The sequence below is a fragment of the Dendrobates tinctorius genome, unplaced genomic scaffold (genome assembly GCF_039654945.1).
Source record: "Dendrobates tinctorius isolate UK_male_01 unplaced genomic scaffold, ASM3965494v1 ptg000126l, whole genome shotgun sequence".
Taxonomy (NCBI): Eukaryota; Metazoa; Chordata; class Amphibia; order Anura; family Dendrobatidae; genus Dendrobates; species Dendrobates tinctorius.
Genome location: NW_027361794.1, coordinates 8,412,951 through 8,429,081, shown reverse-complemented (window position 1 = coordinate 8,429,081; position 16,131 = coordinate 8,412,951). Strand labels below are relative to the sequence as shown.

At 48.2% G+C, this 16,131-nt stretch overlaps 1 protein-coding gene across 7 annotated transcripts in view; it reads right to left on the bottom strand.

Moving 5' to 3' along the window:
• LOC141047286 (uncharacterized) overlaps positions 1 to 15,675 on the bottom strand; it is a 527,896-nt gene extending 512,221 nt beyond the window's left edge. For 2 of the 7 annotated variants that reach the window (XM_073542316.1, XM_073542317.1), the window contains exon 1: positions 14,528 to 14,624. In XM_073542316.1, the coding sequence (XP_073398417.1) occupies positions 14,528 to 14,554 (27 nt within the window). In that variant the 5' untranslated portion in view covers positions 14,555 to 14,624. Of the gene's footprint in view, positions 1 to 10,315; positions 10,422 to 12,511; positions 12,617 to 14,527; positions 14,629 to 15,587 lie in introns of those variants that run through there. The other 5 variants (XM_073542331.1, XM_073542318.1, XM_073542332.1 and 2 more) reach the window with 5 other exon arrangements.
• Positions 15,676 to 16,131: the final 456 nt, after the last annotated feature.

Sequence of the window (16,131 nt, the reverse complement as noted above, 5' to 3'; positions counted from 1 at the left end):
AAATTCAAAGCTGGAAAATTGAGAAATTGTCAAAATTTTCGCCAAATTTCTGGGTTTTTTTTTTTTTTTTTCTTCACAAATAAACGCAAATAATATCAATGAAATTTTACCTCTATCATGAAGTACAATATGTCACGAAAAACAATCTCTGATTCACCGGGATCCATGGAAGCGTTCCAGAGTTATTACCTCATAAAGGGACAGTGGTAAGAATTGTAAAAATGTCATCTCTGCAGGGCACAATGTCTCACAATTAAAATTTCAGGTCATCGAGCACGTACCCCCTCAGATGCTGGGGTGATCGCGTACACATCCTGAAACAAAAGGAGGCATTGTGGATCCATGAGCTTCAAACCCTTTCTCCTAAGGGTTTGAATAGGGAATATGATTTACTTTCCTTTATATGATTTGCCATTATGTGTTTCTGTACCCATTATACTGTATATTCACTATACCTACTCTTATTTCTATGTCATGATGTTATAGGTTTGGATGTATTGATGTTTACCCCTTCTGAGTTACCTCTTCTTTTTGATGAATCTGGCTCATTGCATCTACTAATTCTGTATGTTCTCGTTCTTACAGAGTCACTTATACTGAACGAAATCTCCTGTTCCATGGCCTTTTCCCTCTGGATTTCCCCATCTCCATATTTTCCCACCTCTCCTGCTCTACTGCCATGCCTCCACCGAATAGAAAATGCCTGTAACTTATTTTTTCACCCTTCTGTAAAGAAAACAACTCCGGTCTCACTTCCCAAATTGGGCTCTGGAACGCATATGCGGCCGAATGCATACCCATTCAACGCACTAACTGAGCACTTCCGCCCATTGGAACGCACGGACGCTTCCGGATTACCTCACTTCCGTTTTAGCCTCCCTATGCGATAATTACCAAATGGAGGTTATCCCCGCCCCTCGCCGATGTAACTGTCACATGCATCTACAACAAGCAGCGCATACCGTGTTATACCAGCACCAGGCTACACTCTACTAAAACCGGTATGTTCTGAACCTCTGACACCAGCGCTACTTCTTTAATGCTGACTTACACCACCTTATTTGTTTAACAGGATGCAAAGACACGGTGTCTCATTCCCCTTAATTAGTACACCGCACCAAACAGCAGTTGGGTAGGTTCTTTACTATACTGCTTCCTCTTCAGAATAACATGTGTTCTCCAGATATAAATATGGAGTATTATTCTATGTCCATCACTCTATTATTGAGATGTTTTGAGGGATTACCACTCTCCGTGTGACTTACAAGATCACACTTTATTTCTTATGCTCTTTATTGTTATGTTTTATTTTATTATGTTTGATTTCATTATTTATTTGGTTTGCATTCTTTGTTTCCATTGTTAGTACATAGATGAAGGTCATTGTTTGACCGAAATGTCTGGATACTGTACTACACTTTTGACTGCATTAAAATTACCTCATATCTTCAAAAGTTGAGCACCAAGTTTCTTTATCACAGCATTTGTTTTGGGACCCTACTTGAGCACCATACCAGTAGTGCCACGTTACAACACTGCTTAATGATGGTGTCTGGGCTTGCAATGTAAGAAAGTCTCAGGCCCGGATTGGTAATCTGGATAACCTGGCATTTTCCCGCTGGGCCGCTATGTAGTGGGCCATTGGCCGCTTGCCAGCTGATGCGGTGGCCACCAGCCTGCTTTTCCTGCTGCCGGCCCTTTAAATCTGCGGGCACGGCGGCGGTTTTACAGGTGCGCGCATTAGTCAGTACCAGTGGCAACAAGGGGGACGGCACCCATAATGCTGTATGAAGCAATATATGGGGCTCAGTATACTGTATGGAGCACTATGCGGTACCCATAATACTGTATGGAGCATTATATGGGGCTCATTTTTCTGAATGGAGCAATATATGGGGCTCATTATTCTGTCTGGAGCATTATATGGGGCTCATTACAGTGTAGGGAGCATTAAATGGGGCTCATTATTATGAATGGAGCAATATATGGGGCCATAATACTGTATGGAGCACTATATGGGGCTCTGTTGTGAATTTGCTTTCTGGCCTACCTCTGTTTACTAGTGAAGGTAGTGGAGCTGGTTATATTGACAGAAGGGTCGCGATTTCTCTTTCTGGGCTCCCTCTGGTGGTTACTGGAGGTAATGGAGCTGATCTGATTAACAGAGGCTTGCCACCTGATAATGAGGAGGACGATTGGAGATCTGGGGTTTCTGACTGGATTTAAGACAGCCGACTCCCTCTATCCCTGCTCGTGATTTTTTCCTGCCTCCTGAGGTGTTAGCTGAGCATGCAGGGACTGAGCTGGAAACTAAGTGTTCTTTTGCTATTGTTCACATTTGATCTGGTTTTGTCTATTTCAGTTTTGTGTGGTCAGCCAGATCCGGCTGGGGCTGTGCTGAATCTCCATCCATATGTTACTGCTTGTGCCAGTTTGTTTTTGTCCCTTATTAGATTGGCCTCTTTTCGCTCTGCTTTCAGAATATACCAGAGTGCTGATATAGTGGGCGAAGCCGTGCGACTTCAGACGTGTTGGACATTTTTTGCAGGGGTTTTTTGCGTGATTGCAGACAGTGTCTTTCCTTTCCTGTCCTGTCTAGTTAGTGTGGGCCCCATCGTTTGCTCAGTCTATTTTCCCACCTGCATTTGTGATTTCATCTTGTCTCACTAACAATATATGTTTGGGGGCTATCTATTCCTTTGGGGTCTGCTCTGGGGCAGTTTAGATTTCCCCTTTTTTGCTTTAGGCTTATTTAGCTCTCCGGCTGTGTCAAGGCATCTAGGATCATCGTAGGTACGCTCCACGGCTACTGCTGGTTGTGTGGATAGTATCAGGGGTCTGCAATCCGCTTAGTTACCAACCTCTCTGCTTTTCTGTGGCTTAGCTTGGTCTTGCTCTCCTCCTCGGTGACCCAATCATAACAGGGCTCATTATACTGTATGGAGCACTATGTGGTACCCATTATACTGTATGGAGCATTATATGGGGCTCATTATTATGAATGGAGCAATATATGGGGCCATAATACTGTATGGAACACTATGTGGTACCCATAATACTGTATGGAGCATTATATGTGGCTCATCATTCTGTATGGAGCATTATATGGGGCTCATTACAGTGTATGGAGCAATATATGGGGCTCATTCTCTATGGAGCAATATATGTGGGCTCATTTTTCTAAATGGAGCACTATATGGGGCTCATTACAGTGTATGGAGCATTATATGGGGCTCATTATCATGAATGGAGCACTATATGGGGCTCATTATACTGTATGGAGCACTGTTATGAATGAGTCACTGGAGGAGGAGAAAACAAAAATACAAGCTAAGTTCAGAAAACCGGAGAGGTTGGTAGCTATCGGATTGCAGACCCCTGAATCTATACACCACAACTAACAGTAGCCGTGGGGGGCCCTAGACCCTCTCGTCACAGCCGGAGAACTACATAAGCCTAAAGAAGGAAAGGGGAAATCTAAACTGCCCCATAGCAGACCCCAAAGCAATAGACAGCCCCCAACATGTATTGTCGGTGAAATACAGATGAAAACACAAACAGACAGAAAGACAGGCTGAGCAAACGACGGGGCCCAACTAACTAGATAGGACAGGACAGAAAAGATGCTGGCTGCAATCCGCAAAAAACCCTACCAAAAATGTCCCAACCGTCTGATAGGGAAAAAGGCCCTGAAGTCGCTAGACTTCAAAATCACTATATCAGCACTCAGGTATATTCTGAAAACAGAGCAAAGAGATCAACTGATCAGAGACAAAAATGGAATTCAGCCAGTCCCAACCAGGACTGGCTGAATACAAACACTAAGGAAACCAGACAAAATCTCATGGAATAATAACAGGGCAAAACTTAGCTTTTAGTAGACAGGAACTAAACTGGATGCAAGAGCTCAGAGCAGAAAGGATCACCAGCAGCCCTGCAGGGCGTCGGCTGCCTTATATCCACTCAGAAATTCCAGATGTCCAATCACACTCCGCCTGTTCAGATGACAGGTTCTTCCCATCCCAATCAATTTCACTACCTCTCTTCACCAGCAGAGGGAGTTCATCAGACATCAAAGGTGAAGGGGAGAATGAACTCACAACAGAGAACTATGTGGTACCCATAATACTGTATGGATCATTATATGTGGCTTATCATTCTGTATGGAGCATTATATGGGGCTCATTACAGTGTATGGAGCAATATATGGGGCTCATTATTCTGTATGGAGCAATATATGGGGCTCATTATTCTGAATGGAGCAATATATGGGGCTCATTATTCTGAATGGAGCAATATATGGGGCTCATTATTCTGAATGGAGCAATATATGGGGCTCATTATTCTGAATGGAGCAATATATGGGGCTCATTATTCTGAATGGAGCAATATATGGGGCTCATTATTCTGAATGGAGCAATATATGGGGCTCATTCTGAATGGAGCAATATATGGGGCTCATTCTGAATGGAGCAATATATGGGGCTCATTCTGAATGGAGCAATATATGGGGCTCATTCTGAATGGAGCAATATATGGGGCTCATTCTGAATGGAGCATTATATGGGGCTCATTCTGAATGGAGCATTATATGGGGCTCATTACAGTGTATGGAGCAATATATGGGGCTCATTACAGTGTATGGAGCAATATATGGGGCTCATTATTCTGTATGGAGCAATATATGGGGCTCATTATTCTGAATGGAGCAATATATGGGGCTCATTATTCTGAATGGAGCAATATATGGGGCTCATTCTGAATGGAGCAATATATGGGGCTCATTCTGAATGGAGCATTATATGGGGCTCATTCTGAATGGAGCATTATATGGGGCTCATTCTGAATGGAGCATTATATGGGGCTCATTACAGTGTATGGAGCAATATATGGGGCTCATTATTCTGTATGGAGCAATATATGGGGCTCATTATTCTGTATGGAGCAATATATGGGGCTCATTATTCTGAATGGAGCAATATATGGGGCTCATTATTCTGAATGGAGCAATATATGGGGCTCATTATTCTGAATGGAGCAATATATGGGGCTCATTATTCTGAATGGAGCAATATATGGGGCTCATTATTCTGAATGGAGCAATATATGGGGCTCATTCTGAATGGAGCAATATATGGGGCTCATTCTGAATGGAGCAATATATGGGGCTCATTCTGAATGGAGCATTATATGGGGCTCATTCTGAATGGAGCATTATATGGGGCTCATTCTGAATGGAGCATTATATGGGGCTCATTCTGAATGGAGCATTATATGGGGCTCATTATTCTGTATGAAGCAATATATGGGGCTCAGTATACTGTATGGAGCACTATGCCATACTCATAATACTGTATGGAGCATTTTAGGCTGCTCATTATTCTGTATGGAGCATTATATGGAGCTCATTACAGTGTATGGAGCATTATGAGGCTCATTCTGTATTGAGCATTATATGGCCTCATTTTTCTGAATGGAGCAATATATGGGGCTCATTATTCTGAATGGAGCAATATATGGGGCTCATTATTCTGAATGGAGCAATATATGGGGCTCATTATTCTGAATGGAGCAATATATGGGGCTCATTATTCTGAATGGAGCAATATATGGGGCTCATTATTCTGAATGGAGCAATATATGGGGCTCATTATTCTGAATGGAGCAATATATGGGGCTCATTATTCTGAATGGAGCAATATATGGGGCTCATTCTGAATGGAGCATTATATGGGGCTCATTCTGAATGGAGCATTATATGGGGCTCATTCTGAATGGAGCATTATATGGGGCTCATTCTGAATGGAGCATTATATGGGGCTCATTATTCTGTATGAAGCAATATATGGGGCTCAGTATACTGTATGGAGCACTATGCCATACTCATAATACTGTATGGAGCATTTTAGGCTGCTCATTATTCTGTATGGAGCATTATATGGAGCTCATTACAGTGTATGGAGCATTATATGAGGCTCATTCTGTATTGAGCATTATATGGCCTCATTTTTCTGAATGGAGCAATATATGCAGCTCATTATTCTGTATGGAGCATTATACGGGGCTAGTTATTCTGTATGGAGCATTATATGGGGCTTATTATGAATGGAATAATATATGGGACTCATAATACTGTATGGAGCACTATATGGGGCTCATTCTGTATGAAGCACTATGTGGTACCCATAATACTGTATGGAGCATTATATGGGGCTCATTATTATGAATGGAGCAATATATGGGGCCATAATACTGTATGGCGCATTATATCATTGCAGTTTATGGAGCAATTTATGGGGATCATTATTCTGTATGGAGCACTAAGTTGTGCCCATATTACTGTATGGAGGACAATACTGTCTGGCTTCTGACCTATTGTAGAATGTACAGTACAATAGATATCAGTTATGTAATGTAAGAAGAGAAATCTTTTGGCATTGTATACCTATATTTCTTTGCTGTATCTGTGCCTTATGAATTGTGGTACGTGTTAAACAGGCCCATTGAGACTGTCACCCGAGGCCCACAAAAACCTGGAGCCGGCCCTGTATGCACTGCACAGTACCACTTCTCCTGTTGACATTGGACTTTGGGAGGGACAATATTGGTTTTGTATTTTTATTATTATGGTCAAATAAAAATAAAATATTAAGAAATTTGTTTAAATGGATTATCCCAAATAATCACCTCTCCTCTGGATAGGGGATAACTTTCCAATTGCTGGAGATCCGACTGCTGGGACCCCCATGATCCTGAAAATCGGAGCTCTGTAGAGCACCATGTAAATGCAGCTATGGTCGATCCTACGCACTGTGGCGCCATTCACATGTGGGTCTTCAAATATCTCCTTTTAGGAGAGTGAAGGGCACGACAAAGTAAAGTAAAATTCACTGATCGGGGTGAGGAGTGTTATAGGTTGTGGGCTGCTGGGTTTTATGTGGCAGGGCTGCTTTATTGTCCCAGTCTGGCCCTGGAAGGTCTATTAGCCCTGGCCAGAGGCAGCATCCAATAAGATACCTTTTATGCCCCCATACGCATTAGATTAAAAATAAATGAAAGCACTGATCTCGGGGGTTTGGCCGACCATAAAATGTATTTGGGGACCTCCCGACAGATGATGTCAGGGCAGAGAAGGATCTGGCATCCTGAGTTTCAGAGGATAATCTGTTTGTTCTTCCGGTAGATAATCCTCCACTAGAGGGGTCTGGAGGCGACTCTCATACAGACCACAGGAAAGCTGGAATATTTGTGTGTATGGGGGAGTCGGGAGAGATAGCCGTCTGCCAAATGATCGTTCAGCCAACACTTATCTCATGTGTATGGGGCCGTTAGTATTACACTGACAGGCAGTGATGATACACGGCACTACAGTAGTACAGAGCATCACCGGAGCCATCAGAGGCTTGTATGTTGTATGATTGCACTAACCAGAGGTGTTTAAAAAAGGTTTAACGTGAAAAAAATCATCACAGTTTTAACAAACAGAAATATCCATCACTATAGGGAAAGCAGAGTCACTGCACAATGTTAGTCACATCACATCCATAACTACTTTATTATACTCTATTATCCTATACACAGTGGAGTAGATAGAAATCACAGATCCCGCAGCAATAGCTGGAATTGGGCCTCCAACCTCAAGAGGAAAAAAAAAACAAAAAACTAAAAAATGTATTTGTTATGTCACCTATGTGCCCCCATATATTAGTAATGTCACCTACAGGTGCTTCACACAAAACTGGAATATCAAAAATTTAATTTATTTCAGTTCTTCAATAAAAAAAGTGAAACTCATATATAGAGTCATTACAAACAGATTGATGTTTCAAGTGATTATTTCTGGTAATGTTGAGGATTATGTCTTACAGCCAATGAAAACCCAAACGTCATTATCTCAGTAAATTAGAATAATTAACATTAAACACCTGCAAAGGCTTCCCAAGCATTTAAAAAGGTCCCTTAGTCTGTTTCAGTAGGCTCCACAATCATGGGGAAGACTGCTGACTTGACAGATGTCCAGAAGGCAGTCACTGACACTCCACAAGGAGGGTAAGCCACAAAAGGTCATTGCTAAAGAAGCTGGCTGTTCAGAGTGCTGTATCCAAGCATATTAATGGAAAGCTGAGTGGAAGGAAAAAGTGTGGTAGAAAAAGGTGCACAAGCAACTGGGATAACCGCAGCCTTGAAAGGATTGTTAAGAATAGGCCATTCAAAAATTTGGGGGAGATTCACAAGGAGTGGACTGCTGCTGGACTCATTGCTTCAAGAGCCACCACACACATACGTATCCCGGACATGGGCTACAAGTGTCGCATTCCTTGAGTCAAGCCACTCATGACCAATAGACAACTCCAGAAGCGTCTTACCTGGGCCAAGGAGAAAAAGAACTCGACTGTTGCTCTGTGGTCCAAGGTGTTGTTTTCAGATTAAAGTAAATTTTGCATTTCATTTGGAAATCAAGGTCCAAGAGTCTGGAGGAAGAGTGGAGACGCCACAATCCAAGCTGCTGGAGGCCTAGTGTGAAGTTTCCACAATCAGTGATGGTTTGGGGAGCCATGTCATCTGCTGGTGTAGGTCCACTGTGTTTTAACAAGACCAAAGTCAGTGCAGCCGTCTACCAGGAAATGTTAGAGCTCTTCATGCTTCCCTCTGTGGACAAGCTTTTTGGAGATGGAAATTTAATTCGCCAGCAGGACTTGGCACCTGTCCACACTGCCAAAAGTACCAATACCTGCTTAAAAACAACAGTATCACTGTGCTTGATTGGCCAGCATACTCGCCTGACATTAACCCCATAGAGAATCTATAGGGTATTGTCAAGAGGAAGATGAAAGACACCAGAACCAACAATGCAGACGAGCTGAACGCTGCTGTCAAAGCAACCTGGGCTTCCATAACACCTCAGCAGTGCCACAGGCTGCTCGCCTCCATGCCACGCTGCATTGATGCAGTAATTGATGCAAAAGGAGCCCCGACCAAGTATTGAGTGCATTTACTGAACATACATTCCAGAAGGCCAACATTTCAGATTTTAAAATCATTTTTCAAGCTGGTGTTATAAAGTATTCTAATTTACTGAGATAATGACTTTTGGGTTTTCATTGGCTGTAAGCCATAATCATCAACATTAACAGAAATAAACACTTGAAATAGATCACTCTGATTGTAATGACTCTGTATAATGTATGAGCTTCACCTTCTGTATTGAAGAAATTAAATTCACTTTTTGATGATATTCTAATTTTGTGAGAAGCACCTGTACATATCCACTGCTTCAGTCATGGAGAGTGAAGACCCGAAATGTCCCCATTGGAGTTTCTGAATTATTTGGGGTCTCCTGGATGTCAGCACAGGGGCTCACTATAATGATAGGAGCTCCGATAATGTTACTGAGGAACCTTCACCACAAATTGTGTAATGGCGCAAGGTCTTGTGTCCAAGTCTCAGCCCAACGTTATTGGGGCCACTATTCTTATGGGAAACTAATTGGGAAATGTTTCCATCCCGCGTGTCCCCCCCCTCGTTACCAAGTGGCACATGCCCCATTAAAGGCATTTGCAATCCGACTTGTATTTACTATGACCAGAAACAAAGCACAAGGTCAATCGTTGACAGGAGCCACAAGAATCTGTGGGCACATGTCACATAGGGAACTCTACGCTGCTTGTTCTAGGGCGGAGACCCCAAAATCTCTATATATAAGGGGAAACGAAAAACGCTGTTTACCAGAAAGCTCCAATAGACGACAGTGTATCTGTATTCAGCCTGACCCCTTTGTCCACAGCTGTTACGTCACTGTTCACACCACACAAGGACCCCAAAAGAGTCTCCTCAGTGCTGAAGGGGTTAATGTCCTTCCACGCCCAGTAATGGGGAATCTCCAGCACCGACCTCCACCAGCAGAGCCACACTCAAACATAGAGAATAATGGAGCCTCCAGCACCGACCTCCACCCGCACTCCACAGAGAGAATAACGGAGCCTCCAGCACCGACCTCCACACGCAGAGCCGCACTCCACAAAGAGAATAATGGAGCCTCCAGCACCGACCTCCACCTGCAGAGCCGCACTCCACATAGAGAAAAATGGAGCCTCCAGCACCGACCTCCACCCGCAGAGCCGCACTCCACATAGAGAATAATGGAGCCTCCAGCACCGACCTCCACCCACAGAGCCGCATTCCACATAGAGAATAATGGAGCCTCCAGCACCGACCTCCACCCACACTCCACATAGAGAATAATGGAGCCTCCAGCACCGACCTCCATCCACAGAGCCGCACTCCACACAGAGAATAATGGGCCTCCAGCACCTACCTCCACCCACAGAGCCGCACTCCAAAGAGAATAATGGAGCCTCCAGCACCTACTTCCACCCACAGGTGTCACGTGGACCCGTCCTGTGTGACGCGACCAGCAGGCCGGTAACTGAAACGACAAGACGCGGCACGTGAAATTGTCCTGTGTGACACGGCTCGCAGGCCGGTAACTAAAACAACAAGACAAGGGGTAGGGAAACAGTTACAATGGTGGGCCCTGCGATAGGGACAGTGGACGTGGAGACCTCCTGCAGTCCACTGAGTCAGTGTCCCTAACGCTCCTAACGTTCCCTATGCCGGTTCCGCACCGGGCGCCACTCAGGATACCTGTTGCCCTAGCACACCCTACACCTATTCCTTGCTAGGGAGCTGGGTGGTGCAGGCACTGGCCCCACCAGTGTACTAATACACACAAAGGAAAACCACAAACGGAGAAACACCACTTAGCTTTACTCTGTTGCACTTGCTCCTGGCAACAGAGACCACCATCAGAATGCAGCTCTCCTCCTGAATCGCTGCCACCAAGCTCTGTCAAAGCTACAAGGAAATCCCCTCTGACTACTTCCACACCAGGGCTAAGACAGTCCTGCAAGGAATGTTCTCCAGCTCCTTCCTCCACCAAGGATGGTTGAAATGAACAATATCACCCACGCTGATTGCAACACCTGTGACTCTTTTATAGCAGAGCCAGCAATCACACCTGCATTATAAACATGTGCACTTAACTAAAGAAATAGAGTGCAATCACGCTCACCACCATCGGGGGAAAACTTAGAACAAACGACACCACAGTGCAATAATCCTAATGGCTACCGGGGGCAAAAACCACCCAAGCACAGCTTAGAAAAAAAAGGTTACCTGTGCTTTTTATCTATCATGATCCAGCATGGATCATGACAGCAGGGCCGCACACCACATAGAGAATGGAGCCTCCAGCACCGACCTCCACCCGCACTCCACAGAGAGAATAACGGAGCCTCCAGCACCGACCTCCACACGCAGAGCCGCACTCCACAAAGAGAATAATGGAGCCTCCAGCACCGACCTCCACCTGCAGAGCCGCACTCCACATAGAGAAAAATGGAGCCTCCAGCACCGACCTCCACCCGCAGAGCCGCACTCCACATAGAGAATAATGGAGCCTCCAGCACCGACCTCCACCCGCACTCCACATAGAGAATAATGGAGCCTCCGTCACAGACCTCCACCCACAGAGGCGCACTCCACAGAGAATAATGGAGCCTCCGGCACCGACCTCCACCCACAGAGCCACACTCCACATAGAGAATAATGAAGCCTCCAGCACCTACCTCCACCTGCAGAGCCGCACTCCACATAGAGAATAATGGAGCCTCCAGCACCGACCTCCACCCGCAGAGCCACACTCCACATAGAGAGTAATGGAGCCTCCAGCACCTACCTCCACCTGCAGAGCCGCACTCCACATAGAGAATAATGGAGCCTCCAGCACCGACCTCCACCCGCAGAGCCACACTCCACATAGAGAGTAATGGAGCCTCCAGCACCTACCTCCACCCGCAGAGCCACACTCCACAGAGAATAATGGAGCCTCCGGCACCGACCTCCACCCGCAGAGCCACACTCCACATAGAGAATAATGGAGCCTCCAGCACCGACCTCCACCCGCACTCCACACAGAGAATAATGGCGCCTCTGGCACCGACCTCCACCCGTAGAGCCACACTCCACAAATAGAGAATGGAGCCTCCAGCACCGACCTCCACATAGAGAATAATGGAGCCTCCAGCACCTACCTCCACCTGCAGAGCCGCACTCCACATAGAGAAAAATGGAGCCTCCAGCACCGACCTCCACCCGCAGAGCCGCACTCCACATAGAGAATAATGGAGCCTCCAGCACCGACCTCCACATAGAGAATAATGGAGCCTCCAGCACCGACCTCCACCCGCAGAGCCCCACTCCACATAGAGAATAATGGAGCCTCCAGTACCGACCTCCACCAGCAGAGCCGCACTCCACATAGAGAATAATGGAGCCTCCAGCACCGACCTCCACCCGCAGTGCCGCACTCCACATAGAGAATAATGGAGCCTCCGGCACCGACCTCCACCCGCAGAGCCGCACTGCACAAAGAATAATGGAGCCTCCGGCACCGACCTCCACCCACAGAGCCACACTCCACATAGAGAATAATGGAGCCTCCAGCACCGACCTCCACCCACAGAGCCGCACTCCACAGAGAATAATGGAGCCTCCGGCACCGACCTCCACCCACAGAGCCACACTCCACATAGAGAGTAATGGAGCCTTCAGCACCAACCTCCACCCGCAGAGACACACTCCACATAGAGAGTAATGGAGCCTCCAGCACCTACCTCCACCTACAGAGCCGCACTCCACAGAGAATAATGGAGCATCCAGCACCTACCTCCACCCGCAGAGCCACACTCCACATAGAGAATAATGGAGCCTCCAGCACCGACCTCCACCCGCACTCCACACAGAGAATAATGGCGCCTCTGGCACCGACCTCCACCCGTAGAGCCACACTCCACATAGAGAATAATGGAGCCTCCAGCACCGACCTCCACCCGCACTCCACACAGAGAATAATGGAGCCTCCAGCACCGACCTCCACATAGAGAATAATGGAGCCTCCAGCACCTACCTCCACCTGCAGAGCCGCACTCCACATAGAGAATAATGGAGCCTCCAGCACCTACCTCCACATAGAGAATAATGGAGCCTCCAGCACCGACCTCCACCCGCAGAGCCGCACTCCACATAGAGAATAATGGAGCCTCCGGCACCGACCTCCACCCGCAGAGCCACACTCCACATAGAGAATAATGGAGCCTCCAGCACCTACCTCCAGATAGAGAAAAATGGAGCCTCCAGCACCTACCTCCACCTGCAGAGCCGCACTCCACATAGAGAATAATGGAGCCTCCAGCACCTACCTCCACATAGAGAATAATGGACCCTCCAGCACCGACCTCCACCCGCAGAGCCCCACTCCACATAGAGAATAATGGAGCCTCCAGTACCGACCTCCACCAGCAGAGCCGCACTCCACATAGAGAATAATGGAGCCTCCAGCACCTACCTCCACCTGCAGAGCCGCACTCCACAGAGAATAATGGAGCATCCAGCACCTACCTCCACCCGCAGAGCCACACTCCACATAGAGAATAATGGAGCCTCCAGCACCTACCTCCACATAGAGAATAATGGAGCCTCCAGCACCGACCTCCACCCGCAGAGCCGCACTCCACATAGAGAATAATGGAGCCTCCGGCACCGACCTCCACCCGCAGAGCCACACTCCACATAGAGAATAATGGAGCCTCCAGCACCTACCTCCAGATAGAGAAAAATGGAGCCTCCAGCACCTACCTCCACCTGCAGAGCCGCACTCCACATAGAGAATAATGGAGCCTCCAGCACCTACCTCCACATAGAGAATAATGGACCCTCCAGCACCGACCTCCACCCGCAGAGCCCCACTCCACATAGAGAATAATGGAGCCTCCAGTACCGACCTCCACCAGCAGAGCCGCACTCCACATAGAGAATAATGGAGCCTCCAGCACCTACCTCCACCTGCAGAGCCGCACTCCACAGAGAATAATGGAGCATCCAGCACCTACCTCCACCCGCAGAGCCACACTCCACATAGAGAATAATGGAGCCTCCAGCACCGACCTCCACCCGCACTCCACACAGAGAATAATGGCGCCTCTGGCACCGACCTCCACCCGTAGAGCCACACTCCACATATAGAGAATAATGGAGCCTCCAGCACCGACCTCCACATAGAGAATAATGGAGCCTCCAGCACCTACCTCCACCTGCAGAGCCGCACTCCACATAGAGAATAATGGAGCCTCCAGCACCTACCTCCACATAGAGAATAATGGAGCCTCCAGCACCGACCTCCACCCGCAGAGCCGCACTCCACATAGAGAATAATGGAGCCTCCGGCACCGACCTCCACCCGCAGAGCCACACTCCACATAGAGAATAATGGAGCCTCCAGCACCTACCTCCAGATAGAGAAAAATGGAGCCTCCAGCACCTACCTCCACCTGCAGAGCCGCACTCCACATAGAGAATAATGGAGCCTCCAGCACCTACCTCCACATAGAGAATAATGGAGCCTCCAGCACCGACCTCCACCCACAGAGCCGCACTCCACATAGAGAATAATGGAGCCTCCAGCACAGACCTCCACCCGCAGAGCCGCACTCCACATAGAGAATAATGGAGCCTCCAGCACCGACCTCCACCCGCAGAGCCGCACTCCACATAGAGAATAATGGAGCCTCCAGCACAGACCTCCACCCGCAGAGCCGCACTCCACATAGAGAATAATGGAGCCTCCGGCACCGACCTCCACCCGCAGAGCCACACTCCACATAGAGAATAATGGAGCCTCCGGCACTGACCTCCACCCGCAGAGCCGCACTCCACATAGAGAATAATGGAGCCTCCAGCACCGACCTCCACATAGAGAATAATGGAGCCTCCAGCACCTACCTCCACCTGCAGAGCCGCACTCCACATAGAGAATAATGGAGCCTCCAGCACCTACCTCCACATAGAGAATAATGGAGCCTCCAGCACCGACCTCCACCCGCAGAGCCCCACTCCACATAGAGAATAATGGAGCCTCCAGCACCGACCTCCACCCGCAGAGCCGCACTCCACATAGAGAATAATGGAGCCTCCGGCACTGACCTCCACCCGCAGAGCCGCACTCCACATAGAGAATAATGGAGCCTCCAGCACCGACCTCCACCCACAGAGCCGCACTCCACAGAGAATAATGGAGCCTCCGGCACCGACCTCCACCCGCAGAGCCACACTATACATAGAGAATAATGGAGCCTCCAGCACCGACCTCCACCCACAGAGCCACACTCCACATAGAGAATAATGGAGCCTCCAGCACTGACCTCCACCCGCAGAGCCGCACTCCACATAGAGAATAATGGAGCCTCCAGCACCGACCTCCACCCGCAGAGCCGCACTCCACATAGAGAATAATGAAACCTCCGGCACCGACCTCCACCCGCAGAGCCGCACTCCACATAGAGAATAATGGAGCCTCCGGCACCGACCTCCACCCGCAGAGCCGCACTCCACATAGAGAATAATGGAGCCTCCGGCACCGACCTCCACCCGCAGAGCCGCACTCCACATAGAGAATAATGGAGCCTCCGGCACTGACCTCCACCCGCAGAGCCGCACTCCACATAGAGAATAATGGAGCCTCCGGCACGGACCTCCACCCACAGAGCCGCACTCCACAGAGAATAATGGAGCCTCCGGCACCGACCTCCACCCGCAGAGCCGCACTCCACATAGAGAATAATGGAGCCTCCAGCACCGACCTCCACCCACAGAGCCACACTCCACATAGAGAATAATGGAGCCTCCAGCACTGTCCTCCACCCGCAGAGCCGCACTCCACATAGAGAATAATGGAGCCTCCAGCACCGACCTCCACCCGCAGAGCCGCACTCCACATAGAGAATAATGGAGCCTCCAGCACTGTCCTCCACCCGCAGAGCCGCACTCCACATAGAGAATAATGGAGCCTCCAGCACTGTCCTCCACCCGCAGAGCCACACTCCACATAGAGAATAATGGAGCCTCCAGCACCGACCTCCACCCGCAGAGCCGCACTCCACATAGAGAATAATGGAGCCTCCAGCACCGACCTCCACCCGCAGAGCCGCACTCCACATAGAGAATAATGGAGCCTCCAGCACCGACCTCCACCCGCAGAGCCGCACTCCACATAGAGAATAATGGGGCCTCCGGCAC